We start from the raw sequence: 22,675 nt of genomic DNA, 5'->3' as shown, positions 1-22,675 counted from the left end.
ACCTGATTTGAAAATGTACCCTGAAAACATTGTTTGTTTTTTTTTCTTCTGCAAGTTCAGGGTTCATCTGTGGAGACAAACAAGATGTTTTTTAGGATGATGTTTTTCCTTTTTTATGGGGGGGCATTTGGGGTCTTTTTTAGAGCGTTGACAGAGAGATGACGGGAAGTGAGGGGAGAAGGAGATGGGAACAACATGCGATGAAGGCTCCCAGCTGTATTTGAATCGAGGAGTGGTTAATGGTCAAAGCTTAAAGCCTCTATAGGCCCCCAGGGCACCCCATTTAGGACGATTTCAAGAACAGAAAATGCTGCAGCTGTTTAATTCAATCAGGGTAATTTTATTGGAGTGAAGTCACAGTTCTGGTTTTTAAAGGTGTTACGACGAAATGTGTTTCTTTAACAACAATTTGCTGTTGATTTAAAAGCCCAAAGCTATCATTTGTGGGTCAACAAAATGAATAGCAGTTTCTTTGTCTCTAATTTCTGCTTTATCAAGTTTAATTTTTGTGCTTACCAGCAGCAACTCCTTTGTTAAATTGAAAACATCATATTCAGAAAGAAACAATATGATTCTGTTTGCCATTTGGAACACTGTTTGTATAAGAATTGGTAGTGTAACATACACAAGACAGATAAGAAAGTATTTTGGTCGTCACAGTTGACATCTTCACTCTCTCAAAATGTTGCCATTCAAGTTTGTTGGTGCTTTGTCATGGCTGTTTTCGGGCCTTAGGAGAGACTGCAGGATTAGGTGTGCTGCTGCTGCCCCCTAGTGGGGACATCAATATGCATAATGAGGCAGAGTGATTTGAAAGCAATGAGTAATGACAGGAAGGATGAAGAGACGTTAAAGAAAGAGATAAATGGGGAAGAATGGAGCAAGATAATTGTGTTTGCATTTGGACTTATCTCTTTTGAGAAGGACATAGGTGCCAAAACAAACAGATTTATTGCAACCCTGCGAGCGTCAATAAATCTGCACTGACAACGTAATTAAGATATTTTGGCATGAAGTACATGAACCTAATCTTCTGACTCTATTCAGAGGGTCACTGCGCTGCTGTGCAATTTCCTTCACAGCAGTTTCACAACTTGCCACTTTGTGCCAAATCATAGATGGTAGCGTGTATGAATATTCATGCTTAGTGCCTATCAGAAGGCATAGGAACTGCAGCCGAGGGAGCTCTGTGACCTTCTTGTTAGGTCAGACTCGATGCCGGAGGCTATCTAGTGATCACTAATACATATTCAAGAACCAAAAGCTATCAGGCGCTGCCGGGAAGCTGGCTTCAAGATAGAGCCGGATCAAGGCCAAGCCACAACAGTTTTGTTTGCTCTCTTATCACCCGCAGTTGGGTTTTTTTCTGTGATGGACAATCTTCACAGCTGCAGTTAAGTACATATTGACCAAGTCTGCTGCCTTTCTCACCATCTCACTTGATATTTCCCCCCCTAGATGAATATACGCTGGCGGGTTGTTATGGTTTTTAAAAGCTCAACACAATGGATCGGTTTGGGTAATGTGTTTTCCATTAGTTTTACAGGTTTAATGTGGCCGCTCCTCAGAGGTATCTTGTGGTACCATTAGCTGTAGGTTTTCATTGTAAAGAGTGCTGTCATCTCCCTAAATGCATCTAACGTTTCATTTTCTGGCAACATCATGTTTCTGAAAATAATCTCAGCAGTCTAATGGAGGTGGATCGATACGGATGGATCGGCCTCTTACATTTCCTTTTCATATCACAACCAACACCACCTCTGGGAATCTGCATTTAACTCCATATTCAATAATGAAAGGATCCAGTTGAGATGGTTTTTTTTTTCTCTCCACCACTCGTACATATTTGCTTTCAGTTAATCTGCTTTCCACAGAACTGCTCGAAGCCATGAGTTGGTAAAATGAGCTATTAGATTGAAAATAACAATGAGCAAATGGAAGTCTTGATTAAATCCCTTGACTTTTCTCCTTGGTGGTTGCTCTGTTATAGCTTTATTTTTTGATTAGGCATCACACATGAACTTATTACTTCCTCTCCCCGAATCTACTAAAAGGAGACGTCTCATTTTTGTTGTTGTTCCTTGAACTTTAAAACTTGTCGTAAGAGCAGATCTTATAATGAAACCATTGCATGTAAGGTTGTGTTGTATTATTCCGGCGTGTGAGCCTTCTTCACCAATTGCTCATCTGTCGTTGTTTCAATAACACCTAAGTATTATTTGCATTTGATTACACAACTGAGCTGTGATCATTTTCTTTCGGGGGAGGAGTGAGGTCATGCAGAACAATAAATTCAGCAGAAATAAACAGCCTATTTAGTGCTTTTTGCTTCTGTATATCGGCTGGCGTTCTCTTTCATTTTCTCTCTGCCCACTGCGTCAAGCTTCGGGTTTTTTCCTGTAAACGGTGAAACTCTGCCCCGGCACGGTGACTTGTAGCTGGGCCCTGTGGGAGTATTCTGTGTCTTATACTCCTCATGGCCTCACCTTCTTTCCCCTCCTCCTCCTCCTCCTTTTCTTCTTCTTCTACATCTTCTCTCTTTTGAAATTGCTCTAAGGGATGGATCTGCCCCCGAGACACAAGGACAAACTCAGGCAAGGCATCTCAGTTCAACTCCACAGTAGATGTGAGTGGCGGCAAGAGTGTGTGGTTCTTTTCAGCGTGTGCTCTTTGCTTCAGATGATGTTTTGACTTTGTTTGGGACAATTTGACTGGGTCTGTGTTTTGACCTCACTTTAGGGGCCAACTAAGTTTGTTTCTTGCTGAATTCTAAACATTTTTAGACTGATGGTTTTGCGTCAGTAGTCAGATTTGCCAGATTTCATTGCTTCAGGATTTTGGACTCTTTGGACTTCTGGCTTCAGGTGGTTATCTTACTTCTTCTAAGCATTATTAAATTATTCATCCTGCCACCATGCCGGTCCGGATCATGTGCACCATCTCCTTTTCTGCCGACGACGAGCCCGACAGAGGGTTCGGCAAAGACGGTTTTGATGACCACTACAAGAGGGTGAAGAAGAGTTACGGTGACGGGGACTCGCAGGAATACCTGGACGGGTGCAGTCAGGGGGATGACTACAATGAGGAGGAGGACGACATCGCCGAGGTGGACGACCTGGCTGCTTTCTTCGGAGGTTGCACGCTCCACGGCATCAACCACGTGTTTGTGGAGGACAAGAAGTTTGGTATTCGCCAGGGTTTGTGGGCGGTGGTCTTCACCATGGCCCTGTCTGCGTTCTTGTTCCAGGTGGTTGACAGGATCATATACTTTTACCAGTATGATTACATCACCATGCTGGATGAAAGAGTAGCCAACAACATGACCTTTCCGGCCGTCACCATGTGTAACTACAACTTTATTCGTAAGTCTCAGATGAGCTACAGCGACCTGATTTTCATGGGCCCTCTGCTGGGCTTCGAAGAAGGCATGGCGCCGGGGTTTCCGCTTGCCCCAGAGCCGGACCGCCCGCCGGGCTCTCGCTTCAGCCTGGATGAGTTCTACAACCGCACACGACACCGCATGGAGGACATGCTGTTGGAGTGCAACTTCAGAGGTTTAGATTGTGGCCCCGAGAACTTCAGAGAGGTAGGATACACCGAGACATCACTGCGAGAAATGAGTTTCAAAATAGTTTTAAATGTTTGATCTTCCTCAGAACCCGCAGACTATAAATTGGAAATCATCAGTGCAAGTTGCCACTTCACATACTCTACAATCTAGAGGTATTTTATATGCGTCTGGTAGACTTGATGGTTTGGATTGATTGGTGATATTGCATATGGGGATATAAAATGGTAACGTCGCCCAAATGAATATAGAAAGAAGGCTGCTTGATTTCATCAAGAGGAATCTTAAATCTAAAATGAGGTCATCCAATAAAACCTAATACTGAAAACTAAACTGTAATGCGAGGATAGTCCTCACTGATTAGGACTTCCGTAGAAAATCCCTGATATGGAAGAACGAGTTTATTTATTGCTGTGAGGTAATTCAGTTACTCACAATCCTGCCGTAAATAAAAATGTTTTCTAAGTCAGCGTGTCCGCTTTAATGAACGTCTATTGTAAATAAAAAAAGAGCAGATATAATAAAAGCTGGTCCCATTACTTAAAGTGGCATACTTGGCACACAGCTGTTTTTATTGAATTAAACAGGCACTGAAGGAATCATTGTGTTGCCCAGAGGAAACTTGAGGGCAGCCTCTTGCTGGACTCCCTGATTTTCTGGTATGTTTGGTTTTGTAGCTGCTGTCCTGTGTTCTCTTGAGTGTGCACATCAGACGGCACACAAGTGGAATACTAAATTACCAAGGAGTGTTGACCATATCAAGCTATCGGTGTATTGATCTGCTTGACCTTTGCACAGTTATGGATAGGTGTGCGCAGACTGCTAATGGATGTATTAAAGTTACTTGAGCTGTAATTATGTCAGTGTGTAAAAGCATATACATGACACACTATTCCCATTTAGACTAACTAGATAACACAACCCCTTTGTTAATTCACAATTTATGTTCCTTATTGCAGTGTTAGTAGTAGCAACATTAGAATAGCATTAGTGGAAGTTGTAGTTACAAGTGATGGTAGCTTTTAGGGCTTAAATGATCAGTCGCTAAATGTATTAGTTAATCAACAGAGCAAGTAAGTGCAACTTTTTTTATATTTATTAATCATTTAGTCATATTTTAACCAATGAAATGCCCCAAAAATAATTGGTGGTGGCTTAAATGTAATTATTTGCTGGTTTTCTTTAGTCTTCTTTGATAGTAAATGTAATATTTTGGGGTTTTGGATTGTTGGTTGGTTTGTTTTCACTATTTTTTGTATGGCTGTTGACAGTATTTTATGATTTATGGAGTGATACAAAGAGATATCCACAATTCCCTCTGTAAAAAACGTTGACTCTAATATGTCAACAAAGAAGAAGACCAAAGAATTTTGAACCTGGCTTTACAAAAAATAATTGCCTTAAAGGTAGGGATGCTAATTTTGAAAAAATGTCTTAACCGATAACCGACCCTCGTTAAACGATTATTATCCGTTAACTGACAAGATTTGTGCCTCCCATGCAGCGGTGCGCCAGCTGCAGTGTAGGAGCACAACAGACAACGGAGTCCCCAGTTCACCCGTCTGGGAGCGTTAGCAGCCACGGTGCTGCGTGTAGTGTCACGGACATGCAGCCACTTTCCCAGTAAAAGTCTACCACCACCACCGCATCATTTAGTTTAGTTTAGCAGGTTGTCAGCTGTGTGTCTGCCCGGCGTAACGATAGCGAGTGTCTGACAAACAGTTTGTGTGTTTGTGCTACGTTAGCAGCTCTAGCGCTACTTGTGGCTTTGTGCTTGCCGCCGCCACACACATACGCTCTGTCAGCGCGGCGTAACTTTAGCTAGTGTCCGACAGACCGTGAATGTGGGGTTGTTGGTGGTTTTAACAGCTCTACTTAAAGGTGCTCTATACGCTACCCAGAGCATTAATATGAAGATATAGTGGAGTGATGTCTACCGGAGCAGAGAATGAGGTCGTGCCTCACTGGTTAGCTCACGGATGCAATGTTCAAGTTCAAGTTCAAGACCTTTATTTGTCCCCGAGGTGCAATTGGTTTTGCCGCAGTAGCAACAACAACAACATCTCATCACAACAAGACAATATACACATACTGTACATCCCCACATACTAAAACACTGAAAAAAGGTGAAACCCTGAAATACAAAAATGTTAAAAGAGCTACAATATTACCATATAAGATAATGACAAGAACAGGCATGGGTGGATGCGCTGATATTACCTATACTTTACAGAGTTGAGCAGTGAAATGGCCGAGGGTATGAAAGAGAATTTATATCGGTTAGTTAGTAATGGTTGTCTGAGGTGGGAACCAGAGGGCAGAAACTTAAATTCTGAATGCAGACGGTGGGTACTCTTTATCAGCTGTTTGTTGTACAGCACAGATAGACATTTCTGCTGAGTGCCGATGATTTTGCTGCTGATTTTTATCACCTTTGTTAATGAGTTTTTCTGTTTGAGGTTGAGGGATGCATACCAACAAGTAAGTGAACGAAGAACGACTTGAGGGAAAGTAAAAAAAAAACTAGAAACAATCACAATACGAACATGAATCAAACAAGCACACACCACCACGCGCTACTGCTGCCGGTCGCTGCGTGTGCATGCGCCCTCTCACTCACTCTCCTCACTGTTAGCTCTGTCAGCACTGTTGCCGTTGTTTTCACTGTTAGCACCGTTAGCAGCGAGCCGCCGGCTCAGCCGACACCATGCTGAGAGCCGTGTGGAGGCAATAGAAATGCTCCCAATCTCGTACTTAGCACCTTTAATGTCAGTAATCAACTGGTTGACGTTTCATGGTAATATCCATGAGTTTTTTTACCCTGTTCAGGTGGGGTGTCTCCCCTAAATCGATAAGGAAAATAATCACTAGTTGCAGCCCAAGTCATTTTTTAGAGCTATAGATTAATAGTTCAAATATGTGTCATGAGTCTGTTACAGAAATATAACTGTACTTTTATAAAAAAGTTGTCAAAAACTAACTTATTTACCGTCTTACAACTGTCACAGGGATGATTCAAAGGCAGAGGAAAGCAGAGTGACATGACATTAAACTTTAAAGGTGTGTCTTAACGGGAGATTTTTCATTAGAACATTCACAGCGTCGACAGTGAAAGCTGCTCTGACATTGAGGGGTTGTGGGAGCTTCTGAAGTAGAGAGCTACAGTTCATGGCTGCATCCTGTCAACCAAAACGCAGGACTCTGAGTTTGGGGAAAGTTATGTGGCGATGTGGAATGAAGGTTGTGAATGAGGAAAATGTGGGAGGTGAGATTGAGTAAATGTAAAGAAGAGCTGCGAGCATGTTTTATCACACCTCAAGTGGAAGGGCAAATTATTAAAATTAGATGATCTTTATTTATGTTATTTACTACGTCCAGTGTGTGAAAGCAGGATGAAATTATTGATCCTGCAGTGATATACAATCATTGCTGCAGTGAAGAATATGATATAGAAAAGATAACTTTAAAGATTGAAAATAGTGTCTACATCATAGCAATACAGTGTTGTTTTGTCTTGAAGGAAACCTGGTGCAAAAAAGCAGCACGATTTAATTTTACCCCCAAAAGGAGAGAGCAAAATGTTGCTTTGACAGCAGACTATAGATCTTACTCTACATATTTTTATTCAGGTCTTACCCAAGCAAAAATTGAAAAATGCCCAGGTCGGGCAATCAGTAGCGCAGATGAAAAAAAAGTGGGCTATATGGCCAACGTCCTTGAGGTGAAATAGGGCCAGCTGTCATGCTCTGTTGATGTGCTTTTTAAAAGACAAGGTACTGTGACTGCACTGCAGTCTGCCTTTTTATTAGCATGAGAGGGAGGCAGTGACCAGGCTTCATTCAATGACAGATGTTACTGCCGTGGCGCTGTTCAAAACTCATTCTGGCTTCCATTATGTCTTACTTTGAATTAGATGGAGATGGACTGCTCTTTAGATCTCATTATCATTTTGCACACCTTGGTGGAGCCGTGGTAGATTCTTGCATTTCTTCTTTCTAACTGTGTCCTTATAAAGCCAATTATCTTTAAGTAGTCCATCATGAATAATTACAGAAACGATTAGAATATGTTGTGAAACATTTTCTTTCCCTGTTTGATCAATCATACGTCACTCAAGCAGCTTATTAGCAAGCTATGTGTTTAATATCTGTTAATGCCTGTCTCTGTAAAAAGACAATGTTAAAGAGGACATCAGCACTGTGACAGTGTTCTCTACAGTATGCTGTTTGTATAGCATTTTCTGAAGCGGTGTGTGCGTGCCTGCAGGTTTCCGGTGTAGCTGTTTACTGCAGTAGAGGCTAAAGACCTGACTAACACAAGTGACAAGTAATTATTTCTTTGTCAGATCTAATGGGACTAATTATAGAAGTTGTCAATTTAACTTGAGCCCTTCTGCATTACAGCCTCCCACTAATATAATCATTGATCGTTCCTTCAGCTCATCCACGCCCATGCAGCAATTATAAACGGATGCTTTATCGCTGTTTTGTTGCCTGGTTTCAGAGCAAATTTAAAATGAGCTCTGTGTTGTTTTGAAAATGTTCAAGACCGGGTTTGATAACGAGCCATTTGAGGAAAACGTCCACTGTAAGACACTTCACCGCGGCTTAGAAAACAGCTTAATGGGATGTCTTTCTGGGCCCATTGGGTTGTTTGGTGATATAAACTGTATTTTTGTGCGGTGTTACATTTTAAAAGCAAAGATGACGGGCATCTTCGAATGCTTTGAAATCCATCCCATTGGCAGTGTTTTTATGCCTCCGCGGCGGCGACAGACCTGGAGGCATTACGTTTGGTCGTGTCTAGAAGGTAACACACGAGTTGGGAAACTCTCGCGAGATGGTTAAGGTTAGGCATTGATCTCGATGGTTATGATTAGGCATTGACCTCGATGGTTATGGTTAGGCATTGACCTTGATTGTTAAGGTTAGGCATTGACCTCGAATGGTTATGGTTAGGCATTGACCTTGATTGTTAAGGTTAGGCATTGACCTCGAATGGTTATGGTTAGGCATTGACCTTGAATAGAAGGTGAGGATAGGTCGTTGGACAGTGAGTGTCATGAGAGTTTTTGCCAGATTTTGCAATTTGCGGGTTACCTTCTAGACACGACCATTATTTGTTCGGGTTGTTCGTCTGTCCCATTCTCGTGAACACGATATCTCAGGAACACCTGGAGGGAATTTCTTCAAATTTCGCACAAACGTTCACTTTGACTCAAGGATGAACTGATTCGATTTTGGTGGTTAAAGGTCAAAGTCACTGTGACCTGACAAAACACGTTTTTGGCCATAACTCAAGAATTCATATGCTAATTATGGCAATTTCACAAAAATGTGAAATGATAAAATGATGACATTTTGGACAGACATGGGTGTAAACTGCAACTTGACTGTTTAGCAGAGGCATACAACCACAAGGTGGAAATTATAGTTTATTTGCTCTTTACAGGTTGCAGGGTCGACATTGATTATGCAATAGCATGCGGAGATATTTTAAATGACGTTACCATGGTATATACTGTATCGTGTGTGGTGTTACATTTCAAAATCAAAGGCATCTTTTGAATGCTTTGAGGTCCATCTAATCGGCAGTGTTTTTTCTACTTGTAGTTAGGGCGGGGTGATGTGACCAAAATCTTCTGTCTATCTATCTGATATATATCTATCATGATACAGGTCATTTCATATCTCGATAACGATATATATCATGTTATAGCATGTTTTCTGTTAATTCAATACATAGATAGTCTATATGAAATAACCACATGGTAAAGCTTATTTTTGTATACTCCTTTGTGACTTAAATACTTGACAAATGAAAAGTACGGAGTATTTTCTCATTTTAAGAACTTGAGTGCAAAACTAACATAACAGTTTTAGGTGAAATTACAGAGAAAAAAGAAATAACTCTAGGCCTAGCCTATATCGCAACAGAAAAATATATCAGTAAACATTTTTGTATCGTTTTGACGATATATATCTTCACATTCCCAGCCGTACTTGTAGTAGGCAGATGCAATGCAACAACACAGTATGTTTTTATCATCTCAGTGTTCAGGAGATCGTTAACTAGCTTTGCATATTTATACCCCAGATATGCCTATTATTGATTAAAAGCATTAAGTCAATAAGTCAATAAGTCAGCCTATTCCTTAGGAGTTGTCAAAGGGAATTCTGAGAAATTGAAGTTGACACAGATGAGGTAAACTGGGAGAAAATCTATACAGCAAAAAAAAGCAATTGACAGTAAAAGAGAAAACAGATGACTAAGACTAACGTTATCACTAACAGGTTAGCTATGCCTGTGGCATGTGGGAAAGGCTTGGTTACATCTATAGAGCACACTAACTCACTCAACAGCGTGCATTATGTATTGCTGTCATATTTTTCTTCTGAACAGCAAATCAATAAAGTGTATTTATTTTTGCGTAATCTGGCAATTGGAAGCGCCACTGGTCCCAAAGCGGTGAACACTGGACTCCCGCTAGTACCTGTTTATCATATCTGCTAAAGAGCCACTAATGGCCCGCAGACTCCATTGATGGAGTATCGAGAAGGGGCGGGAAAGGGAGTTGAGCTGATTGATTGCTTTCTGTCTCTCTCAGTCTCTGGGGGATTTCTGTCTGTCTGTCCACCATCTCAGTCTGCTGCTTTGTGCATGTTAAAGTATGTTTCACTGTGTCTGTCTGTCTGTGTTTGTGCGCACACTGCAATGAGCTCTGGCTTTGGGCTAGGTTCAATAGTGAAGTGGACGCCCTGCAGATAGACGGTTCAGGTTGCAGCGATTCTGTCCCAGAGCAGAATGTGAGCTCCCCTCAGAGCAGTGATCCAAATCCCTGCTTCCTGCTCCACCGCCAGCCCATTAGCTACATCTTGCCTTTCTCCTAAGCTCTGCGTTGTCAACAGAATCAGCCAGTGGCTCCGGTTACGCCCTTCTCCTTTCTCCTCAAGAGCATCAGTCTGTATATATACTGTGGGGCTCAGGCTCTAAACAGACAGGCAGACAGAAAGATACGCAGACGGACTGCGAGGGGAATATTTTCAGAGAAAAGAAAATCAAATGCCAGAGCTGGCCTTGCCATCTGGCTCCGAGCTGTAAATACTTGTTATGGTTCAGCACTTCTTTTAATCAGCCATTGGGAAGAGATTGTATCAGGGAGAGCGTAATGTAATTATCTTCAAGCATATGCCGTGATAAATTAGATGTTAGTAAATGATCTTGAAAAAAAAGGGGTGCAGTGGATCATAATGTGTGTTCCACCAACAAAGAACAAACCGAACATAGCACTGCCAACTTCGAGTATGCGCTGAACTCAATTTGTTCCTGTCAGTCGTGGAGCAACAGTTACTCTACACCTTGTGCAATTAGGCTAATTAAACTGTCACTTCTTCAAATGGAAATTGATTTTTGTGCCTCCGTGTGTAATATGTAGCCAATTTGTGATTTATTTTATTTCCCGCTGAGCGAGTCAGATCCTTTCTTTCGGTGCTTGATCTATGTTTGATTCTTGTCGTTTCATTAGTTGGTTTGAAGTAGAGATCCATCAGGCGACACTGTAGCACAACGACACATACGCCAGAGCTGAGCAAAACACTGCCTAATGTTTCAGTTTAGTTGTTTCTCTCCCTCTGCTGTACGCATTGACCCTGCGTGAGCAAACTGAACCGAAAAAAATGGATTTCAAGAATGTCAGAAAGTCGTCATTACAGTCTCTGAGTTTGAAAAAGCGTGCGCTGCTGAAATGCTTCCTCCCCTCTGAGAGGTGATGGCGCAGGGGCCATTAAATATTCATGGTAACACTGAAATTCAGATAGCTGTCTGTGACTTTCTCTCATCTTCTCTGCCATTATTAGCTGTTTTCAGATCAGAAGTTCAGAGGTGCTCTCTTTCATGCATAGCTCACCACAGTTACATTTTATCATAAATCTGAGTGCAGAGCTTCGAGAATAAATTGAATTTTGCTCTTAAATGAGATACCATGCATAAGAGAAACGTTTCTCCGTTTAAATCAGTCCAATGATCTAATTACTGAAATTGGTACCTCTGATACTCATCTTCTCTCTGCGTTGTTTTCAAGGCTTTCCAGCAATCCATTTTTTGCTTGCCAGCATGAATAATTCCACTTTTGCTGGCATGCACTCATATCAAACAGCGATCACAAGGGGGCAGTGTTTTACAATTATTTTGGGACCTAAACTGGCTTTCATGGGGTTCTTGGCACTGGGATGCTGCATGCTGTTCTTTTTTGTCTTTTTGTTTACAAGAAATCACTCAGAAATATGCTTAATCCCATCTCTGACGAAAACCTTTGATTCCCACTACAGTACAACATCAGACCCTCCGAGTTGCAGTGACCGCTACCCAGTTAAAGCTTCATGTCGAAGCAGAGCTTGCTGCCAGTGGAAACACAGTGGTTGTTTTCCTGGGGGATTAAACTCTATTTGTGTGTTGTGAGGATTAAAAAAATGAATATTACAAATCAAACATGAGCTGAGGTTTGTTCACTGTGGACAGCCTTGGCAGAAACCCATCCCTCGCTCAGTCTTTGTCTCTTTTCTCTCCGTCTCTCTCTCTCTGTCTACACCTTTTTCTGTACATGAAGGACTTAAGTCCACTAGGAGAGACATCGTGATACTCTGTCAACATACCCTGTCTCTCTCTCCATCCAAGAGATGGACCAGTGTTTTCCAACGCAGCCATTTTAATTAAACCTCTCATCAGTCTTCTTTGGAGGCCGGTGACAGGAGGTGCAGCAGCTCTCACTCCCTGTTCAGACGAGTCCAGTCCGATATAAAGCCTGGGTCGTTTAAATTACACAGACACACCGCTACCTCCCTTCAATTTCAGCCAACGCTTCACAACACAAATGCTAATTAATCATTAAAGTGGCAATGAATTGAAGGATAGAACTTTCACTTTACGCGGTGACTGAGATAAATGATGCCTAATGATGTGAAAATGAGGGATACTGCAGTCCTGTTGGAGCAATTACATATGAATAAGACATATGGCAAGTGTCCTATACGGGGCCAATAGCCACTTACTAGCAACTAATTAGGCTGATGAGATGGCCCTAATGGCTTCCTACAGGATGGTACCGCTGGACTTAATATCAGAGCTGAAATAAAACGTTTGGCTCCAAATGACAGAACGGATGTCAGAGGAGCTGTAAGGAGAAGGTGTTGGTCCAATTTAAAAGCACTGGACTCTGGCTTATTGTGCTCGTGTGAGCATGAATGTGCAGATTTAAAGTTGTACCAGTGCCTTTATTAGAATAACCATATATTACTGACTGAAAATATCTCCTTTCGGCGTAGTACAAGAGAGATATTAAAGAGGTGTGAGGTTGTGTGTGTGTGTGTGTGTGTGTGTGTGTGGTTTTGGAGGATGCCAAAAGAATAGCATGTGTTTGTGGCCGAACTGGTGTTCGCTGCCTCTACGTTCCACAGTTTCACAGATGACTGCCTCTATCGTGGTCAGCAGTACTCCCTCGGGAAGTGAGTGGCTCTCTGTGGCAGAGTGTAGACTCAGCAGGACGCCTCACCTCACCCTAGAGACATGTGTGTGTGTTGCGGTATATTTATGTATGCGGACTCCATGCGGAGGACCCGCTCCCTATGTAGATATGAAGGACTCATTCTAAGCTAACGAAAACACAACATTCTTAGATTCAAGTGATTATACACTAATGAAAACATAGCCACAAATACTATATTCCATTTCTGCTAATAGATACCCAGAAATGTGACACACTGTTCCTTTAATTTCACTAAAAAGACTTTGGTAGATACCTACTTGATTTGACTATTTCCGACTGCTGCATATTAGCTTTGACTGACCTTAAGAATGGATAGAAGATTTAGAATTTGTCCCCCATCTTTTACAGTGTAGTCTCAGTAGAAAGGGCCAGTATGGACAGGACGGATGGTTACAGCAACCAGTAACTCTTTCAACGAACATATGTCATGCGAGTATTGTATTAAAATAGACTTATGAACCTACAGTATATGCTTTAATGCAATTTTTCAAATTGCTGTGGAAGACTGGCACAGGGTGAAATACCATACGTTGTATCCCTTTAATCAGCGGTGCAAACATGGTCCTCTTGAAAACATTATTATTTGAGACTCTGAACACATAATCTGCTCAGTCACTTTGAGACACTCTGGATAAGAGCAGTGACTTTAAATGTAAATTAGCTCAACATTGCAAACAGGCCCTGTGCTAATGTTAGTGGAAGGTCTATTGATTGAGCTGTTGTTGTTTTAGCTTCAATCTCAATGGGTCTAGTGCTGTTGCCTTTGGGCAATACTAGGAGGGGCTGATTATATTATTCAGTGCCACAACCTAATAAGCACGGCTGATGCAAATCTTAACGCCAATAATGTCTGCCTAAGTAGCATATGCTGAAAGAATTACAGTGGGCAGGTGTGCCCTCATGATTCAAACCCCCACCTCTCTGTTCACAGGTTTATATCGGGACATCATTGTCCAGGCAGCTTCAGACGGGGAACTATTAGGGAGACAAAAGACAAATAAATCATGGCAGTAATTAGTGATGTGTCCGCTACACACCTTACACACCCAAATGCATGCACACCCATACACATCATACATACACACAACTAGATGGAAGACATTAGCCATCATATTGCTTTCAGTAAATGTATCTCCAGAGGGACTATTATGCTGCAGACCAAAAATGAAAGATCCATTTAGGTGCAACTCACTGTGCAGCTGGCTTTGGGCTGTCTGCTTCATCCTTTCTGGCAGTCTGATCCTCCTCTGTGTCCATATGTGTGTGTATATTGGTGTCTGCGTGCGTGTCAGTTTTCCTAGGGAGTTGTCAGCCAGTTGGACGACCATCGACCACCTTCGTTAGTCCTGCTTTCACGGCATGTCTGACATCCCCTTGACACATGCACACACTCACCTCTCGCCAGCAGTTTAACAAGCTGCCAGTGTATTTGGTGCAAAACAAGTTTCTGGACAAGGAGAACAAACACAATTTGGACATATGTAAATCGCAGGCAAGAAATCGAAAAAGTGTTTTGGTGTTTTCTGTCTGTGTGAATATGCTGGTTAATCGCAGCTGAGAGGCCTGTGATTGGGAGCTGTTCTCCAACTGGGGACTGGAATTAATAGGACGTGACAGGATGTCTCCAGAGGATCTCACTGGTTGAGAAGTTCTTGATTTTATTTATGCTGAGTTAAAAAATCAAAAGCAAACTCAACCGAAATATTTTGAAAGGGTGAGACTTTTAAGGTAAAAGTCTCTCAGGGAGGGGAGGTGGTGCTCGAGGCGTTTATATCTTTTAAAGGCGCAATGTGTAAGATATGGACAAACTTTTTGATGATAACATTCAAAAAATTAACTAATATTATCAAGAGAATGTGACAAAGTAAAAGTGCTGACGTTATGTTACAGACATCAATGTATTGTGTTGCAGAGATATCTACTGAAATGCGCTAAACACTTGTTCCCTCGTGAGGCGATAGTGAGTCACTGTAGCGTCCAGTCTGCTCTCAGTCCAACATGAGAGGACAAAGAAGTCGAGCTGCCCCGAGGGCTTGTCAATCACATTGAAGGTACAAGGTTTGATTGCTTTCTGATAGGGGCATGACTCGTGTTTTAATTTCGTTCTCGACTCCCCACCAGATCAGCAAACTTTCTGTTTGCTGCCGTTACACAGGTTAGACCCAGCGGCACCAGCCCACTGTGACTCCCGGCGCTGGGATTTTCGCTGGCTGGATTCCAGCTGCTGCGGTTGCTGACTGGGGGTCCATCTCCTGGAGCTGTGCCTGCTCTCCTAGCGGTGGGGAGGACGGGACGGGGATGCAGGACGTTTACTGGTTTCTGCCACTTTAGATTTAATCCAATAAACCATATGCCACCTGTGAAGATTATAAAATAGCAGTGTTATTTTGACCAACTCTCAGAGTTTAAGCAGTTTGGGCAAATTTTGCGTATTCTTGCCCTGCAGTTAGTTAGTTAGTTAGTTAGTTAGTTCGTTAGTTCGTTAGTTCGTTAGTTAGTTAGTTAGTTAGTTAGTTAGTTAGTTCGTTCGTTCGTTAGTTAGTTCGTTCGTTCGTTCGTTCGTTCGTTCGTTCGTTCGTTCGTTCGTTCGTTCGTTCGTTCGTTCGTTCGTTCGTTCGTTCGTTCGTTCGTTCGTTCGTTCGTTCGTTCGTTCGTTCGTTCGTTCGTTCGTTCGTTCGTTCGTTCGTTCGTTCGTTCGTTCGTTCGTTCGTTCGTTCGTTCGTTCGTTCGATTGTTCGTTCGTTCGTATTTTGTTTGTTTTTTTACAACTGATGACTGCAAATTTAGATTGTATGGACCCATAGTGGTAGGTGACGTAGTAGTAGGTGAAATGCTGACCCCTATTTCTTTGGAGCGTGTTGCTACATGTTACACATTGCACCTTTTAAAACAAACTGGATTGAAAGGATATCTGCAGAAGGAGAGGGAAACTGTTGCCATTTGGGTTTGATGTTGGTTTGAAAGTATGCACACTTTTTACAGTGTAGTTTGTGTGTGTTTTATGTTTGTCCTTCCATACTTAAGCTGATGCCTGGGTTATGGGAGGACGGACATGTGTGTGTAAATGGCAAAGACTGAGGGATGGCCGTTACCCCTGAGATCTGAAAGTTCTTAACTTGAGGCAGATCTTCTGGATTTGAAGAGCAAATATAATATACATGAACTTTCAATAGGCTGTGAATTTCCACTTGATTTCATTGCTGTCCTTAATTTAAGGTTATTAATAGAATATACCGTACCAATTTTCTTGTTTGTCAAGAGTGAGATGAGAAGAAAGTTAGAAATGAGAGCCCGACTGATAAACGCTCGGTCTAATATACTGACTTCTCTTAGCATATCACAGAGGAATTTGAAATGCCGACGATATGTTCAAGGTCATTTAAAAACAGTTTCACAGTCTCATTGTTTCTCCACCATACAGCACTGACAAGTTAATTTTTCTCAGTAAATATCTTGATCACAATAATTTAATAACCAAATATCAGTTCATCACTATTTTTGTATGTTATATATATATTTTTGTCTGATTTCTTTTTTTTTAAACTGTGAAATGCATTAAATACGGAGCTGAAGCCAGTACGTGTTTAGCTAAAATATGCTTACAAGCACTTTTAAAGTGCATTAATTAACAATGTGTACCTCATTTGTTTAAAGAGGACCTATTATGCTTATTTTCAGTTTCATACTTGTATTTTGGTTTTCTACTAAAACATGTTTACATGCTTTGATGTTTAAAAAACGATTTTCTTTTCTCAGAAGAAAAGGTGGGACTTTAATTAAGGTGTTTCAGGCAGTTCAGTGTTTCTGTGGGGAAGAGTAACTCCCTCTGGTGTGGACTTTGTAACTTTGCAGACCTTTTACATGCACATAACCCAGTAAAGGAAAGAGAAATTTTAAAATGGTAGTTTGTGATTTTAGGAGAATTTATTTGATGGAGCTATTTCTTGGCAAACAACAGTGTATCTCTCTGCACATCAAACCTGGCAACCTCACTGTGACAACAAGACCTCAGGAAGAAAGAAAACAGCTCGACTCCAACTTTATAGTCAACGCACAAACATGACATTGATATCAATCTCACTCTCGCAAAGAAGGCAAAACATATAAATCATACCAATATGTTTTTATTTTTGTCTTTATTTGAGTGATATTGCTTGAATATATAACTGAGCACATTTGTTGCCCCTTCGAGTCTGGCTAACACATTTATACATTCCTTAAATCACCCGTGCTGCGTGTGCATATGACAATCTCGAGCACCAGCACGGGAACCTCACCTCCAAAACTAATAAAACAAATGGATGGATTTAGTTTTACAAGAAGGATTCATTTGTAAATGTCAGACAGAAAGGGACCATTTATTTCACAAAGGGCCATTCATTCATTTCTCCCTGAGCGGCAAATAGGAGGCATCAGGCCTGTGGGGGACTGGGGGACTGTTTGCTATAGCTAGCGGCCGTACTCTGAAAGTCATTCATCAGAACCGTTTCCCCTTTCCCAAACTCTCCCCAGCCCAGCTGTCATGATGCTGCCGAGATGAATTAGCTGTGTCATCTTGTGTTTCCCCGTGCAGACAGGGATATTCGTACTGGTCCTAAATATAAATTTGCTCCATCCAGCCACAATACTTATACAGTAAGACACCTGAATCCATTTTCCGATTAATGCATTGATTTGTCATACATGGTGGCACTGCCACTTCACAACATGAAAAAATGAGGCTTGATTGACCCTCCTGTCCAGAGCACAGTGATGTTAAGGTTAACCGAGCATAGTATCCCATGGATTGCCACCACATGCCAGCCGTTCACTGTGTTTAAACATCTGATCTGAAGCTGGCTTGTGCACATTGCAGTAATATTACTGTAGTTGATTTTTTAAGGGTCTTCCACCCAGCAATATGTTTCCCAAGGCAGTGCTTTACGTGCTAGTTTTAAAGCAGCTCAAAGGCTTCACACTGTGCCTGAAACTGCCCTATAGCTTCTCTAATGTACAGTCACTGTAAAATGGGTCAACATGGGCTTTTAAAGATACTGATATCCATATTTTTAGACTGAGCTCACCCCCGTCCAATATGTTTGTGCTGATGTTCTATGTTGTCAAATCTGACCATTTTTTGTACCAAAAACATACTACTCAGCCCAATCTGATTCCCAGTTCGTCAAATACTGACACTTAGTCATGCATCTCAGCGTCTGATACCGACGCACAAGGCACTGTATGTCTGTATGACACCAGACGCACCAGACTTTCAACTAAGTCCAATTTAAAGTCTGCATACTGAGGAGATCGGGGTGGATGGATGGGTCAAACAAACACAGGACTTTCACCCAGGGTGAAACCGAAACTCAATGTTGACTTATTTTAAGTTACATTACATAACTTAACGTAATAAACATACTTATTTTAACCCAACATACTAAAGTTATGTGAACTTAGTCCATTTAAAAGTGACAAACCAAGTGGATCCTGACCAAGCGTCCGTAAGTGATGAGTTGGGAATGACAATGGGTTGTACTACTAGTCAGTTTTTCTAACACTTGCATCTTTTGGCACTAAAACTCAGGCATCAGGTCTTACAAATAAAGATTTATTTATAAAAAAAAATGTAATTGAACATCACATTAAATATCTCATAACAGACATGGGACTGATACCGTATATAAGCAGTAGGCTACCTCCAGGTCTGAAAAGTGAAGCCAATGCAGAAGTGCTTTAAACTTGCATTCTTTCTAACAGCCAGCAGGGGGCGACTCCTCTGCTTGTATAGAAGTCTATGAGAAAATGACCCTACTTCTCATTTGATTTATTACCTCAGTAAACATTGTAAACAGGAGTTTATGGTCTTAATCGATATTTTGATATTTTGAAAGCTGCTTCAGAACCACAGAAGACATTATACAACTATTTCCACAGGTTGCGTAGTATGACAAGTAAACTGACCTTGGTGGAGTTCCCCTTTACGTGGTAGTTTCACAGGTTTTGATGTTTTACGATGGTTTTCTCTGCCACACAGGCATGTATTTGCCAATAGACATGTTTGATTCTCAACCTGTGAGCTAATATTGTACTATTTAATTATTATAAGGCTGTGCAATGTTTATTACAGCAATTTAGCATGTTCTACGAATTCACACATTTTGCCTATACTGTGTTCAGAACAGTCAATTATAGTTTAAAAACCAAGGACTTAGGTATTAACAGCACTGGCACTTTTTATGCTCAGTGCAGTCACACAATTTGTTTCAGTGTCAGTGCCTGAAGCTCTCCGTGTTGACAGGTTTGCAGTGAGCTCCTGAGCTACTTCCACTGACTCTCATCTCCCACATTGGTTTTAAAGTGGAGCGGCGCTTATCTGACGCAGTATTTGATTCGACCTCATAGCCCAGAAGATTGAGAGGCTATTGGAAAAGTGACCTTTGTCACACTTGTCCCTTACAGCAGATCATGTACACAATTATCCTCAATTGTTTCTGTAAATCACCACCTGCTCCCTTGTCAGCCCCCGCAGCTACAACACCGCTGCTGCCTATACTCTGCTTCTCTTCCTTTGCTCTGTCTGTCCTCTCACCACCTCCCTCCCTTCTCCACCCCCCAGCCCCTCTCTCTGCCTGCTCCCTTGTGGATGCTTTGGCGCCAAACCATCCCAGCGGGAGACAGAGAAGAGACAGCAGCAACCAAGAAAGGCAGAGAGAATACGGAGATCACAGACAGGGAGGCGGTGTGGGGAACAGAGGTCTGTGTGATGAGGGTTGCCTTAAAATGTTAAAACACACAACGGAGAGTTGGCAGAAAGGAGGAGAAGTGCATAGTGTTTTTGCCCTAGCAAACAGGCAAGGTGGTTGTACTGTAAGTATTGAGAGTAAACAGACAGAAGGGGAGGTAGAGTTTGTACAGCCAAGTAGAGTTAACAGATAGCGTGAAGGAGAGAGGTCGGGAGGGGAGCCGTGCCTTGTTGTTCACCTTGTGTCATGTAGTTTGACTCTACACGTGTCCCCACCCCGATCCCGAACCCAAAATGACAGTTTGATTAACTGCCGAGCGCCTCGACAACCCAGAGCTCTCGCAAACAAACCTTTGCCATCAGTGCGTGCAGTGAGACGCACAGAGCGATGTGGACCCCGAAGGTTTTGTTTACTCCTCGGTGTCCACATGCACCGGAGATGGCATTCATGTCACTCTATTTTCAGATAAAGAATTAATGAAAAAATCCAAAGTGTTATTGATGTGTGATGTCAGTGGCTGTAATTCCCACAGACTCAGTTCTTTTTATGCTATTATATCTTAGCATGAGTATATCCTCAGGTAGATAACCACATAAGCATATTAATGGACTGTATTATGTCAAGCTATAGCCTCAACTGCAAATTGTTTCTCTTATCCATTTCCCAACCCAACTCCCAACTCTATCTATCTTCCCAACATCTACAGATTCATCCACATGCAGACATGCATGCACCAATGCATCCATAGTAATTGACACATGGACATGCATATCTACTACATCTACAGTATGTATATTCAGTGTCCCCAAAGTAATCCTCTTGCATGTGGGTGTGAGCATGCACCGCAGAAAGCCCATATATAGTCATAAGTCTGCAGTGTTGCCATACACAACAATGTATTGCATATATTACATATTATTTCCAACACAACTGCTCAATTATATGTACACCAGGAGACTTTGGGAAAAGAGGCTATTAAAAATAGATAGAAAAGGAAATAAATACATACAAAAAACACGTATAATAAGGGAGAGGAGCTCTGCATGAATACATTAAAGGTCAGAACTATCCGGCAGGTCGTTTTGCGATGTGCTTCAACTTTAAATTTGCAACACAAATTTGAATACGAGAAAAAAGAAAAAAAAAGACGTAGAGCATGTAATTCTTCCCTGTGCTTTACTCACACTGTATGCCAAAAGGTGTAATCCTGGCTGGCAGGCTAAAAAGACTGATAAGATGTGACGTCAAGTGGCAGCTCTTAAATTCCTGTGCTTGTCAGTGCCTTTTCATTCATCTTCAGTTTCAGGCTTTTAAGCATTCACTGCTTCACTGGCTTCACTGATTGAAATGGAAGTCTTTTTCTCATTTAGAGGAACTGTCAAAGCAAAAATCCACCACCAAAAAAAAACAGCCATCTACTGATTACTCTTATTCACATTAGCTCCTATCGATCAAGCAGCTAATACTCTGTGATGTTTAATAGCCTGCGATGGAAATTCACAACATCAGTTTGCAACGGATACTGACATTTGTGTGGACCGAGAAATGTTTTCGTAATTGCATCCCTTTTTTGTTTCGTTGTAGCGCTGCTGAGGGGTCTGAACTCCAGAATGTGTCCATAAATTCACCATGGCACACTGTCAGTGTGTTAATGAAAGTCCCCATCAGCTTTATGTTTATCAGCTCTAGGATTGGTCTCAATAAAATCATTGAAATGGTTTTGCAAAAGACAGATTCACACTCTGAAATGCTGTCTACGATTATAGGAATGCCATATGTGTTTTTCCCCTCAAGGCAACGGCTTCGGGATGCCTGAAATCTTTATTCTTTGAAGAAATAAGTAAGCAGGCGTTTAATAGTCTCAAAAGTTCTGCTATGTGAGCATACACAGCATTGAAAAAATCAATAGTCTTTTAGCCAAAGTCTGCATTTTTCTGCCCAACACTGATCAAGGAAATCGCTTGTTTTATGGTGTTTCTTTTTTATTTCTCTTTATTTACTCTTGATGGAATCAGTGAAAGATGAGTTTGTCTCCCTTATATCCATTCGTAAATTCACGGTTTATTTTAGGAACCAGTCAATCAAACAGGACATTTATTCCCATCTCAAACGCTTCGGTGTTAATAGACTTAAGATATGTGCCCACCAACCCTAACGAATGTCCCTGTTTGCTTTCATAATGGGTTCATTAGTAAAACTCTTTGACCGCGGTTTCAGAGCGGCGTGCATTTGTTATTCTGTTGCTGCTACACTTGCTGTGGGATTGTGTTTCTCTGTCAAGCCAGTACATCATTATCCCTTCACCCAGACGGATTAGCTTGTTGCTCGGAGCCTCTCCTCCGATATGTCTCTCTCTCTTGATGAGCTGGCTGGGGAAACAGGGTTGAACAAATTTTGTTAAATACCAAAAAGTGTCAGGATCTATTTCCGGTGTGTTCTGTTGCACCGCCCACCAAAAAAAAAAAAGTTACAAATAATCAATGTACGTCCGAAATGTTTAAGTCTCCAATTTCTATCTGTCATGTTCTCTCACTTTCTTACTCTCCTGTTCACAGGTATGCAGCTTTCTGAACATGACACGCATCTGCACTCAATCAGAGACATATTGATTTCCATGGTACAACTCTTGAATATGTAATCGCGGCATCCCACTGTGAAGCCACCGTGGGCCCACAGTTGAGTAACCATTCCCTATGACACCCTCACTCGTTAGAACATGAGTAATCGCAGAGTTAGAAGACTAGATTGTCCTCAGGGGGGATGTTATGACGTGCGTTACAGTATAATGCCAGCGAGAGAGTGAGAGTGAAAAGTATGAGTAAGAAGGCTATATTCAGAACC

General features: G+C 41.6%; 1 protein-coding gene across 4 annotated transcripts in view; it reads left to right on the top strand.

The window, feature by feature from the left end:
- asic1b (acid-sensing (proton-gated) ion channel 1b) overlaps positions 1-22,675 on the top strand; it is a 256,548-nt gene that overhangs the window by 188,581 nt on the left and 45,292 nt on the right. The window contains exon 1 of one of the 4 annotated variants that reach the window (XM_074641547.1): positions 2,567-3,586. The exons of the other annotated variants lie outside the window; for them this stretch is intronic. Coding sequence (XP_074497648.1) covers positions 2,915-3,586 — 672 coding nt within the window. The 5' untranslated portion in view covers positions 2,567-2,914. Of the gene's footprint in view, positions 1-2,566; positions 3,587-22,675 lie in introns of those variants that run through there. 4 annotated transcript variants of the gene reach the window in all.

The sequence above is a fragment of the Sebastes fasciatus genome, chromosome 1, assembly GCF_043250625.1.
Source record: "Sebastes fasciatus isolate fSebFas1 chromosome 1, fSebFas1.pri, whole genome shotgun sequence".
Lineage (NCBI taxonomy): Eukaryota > Metazoa > Chordata > Actinopteri > Perciformes > Sebastidae > Sebastes > Sebastes fasciatus.
Note: the sequence above shows the minus strand (reverse complement) of the source record. Positions and strands in the feature narration are given on the sequence as shown.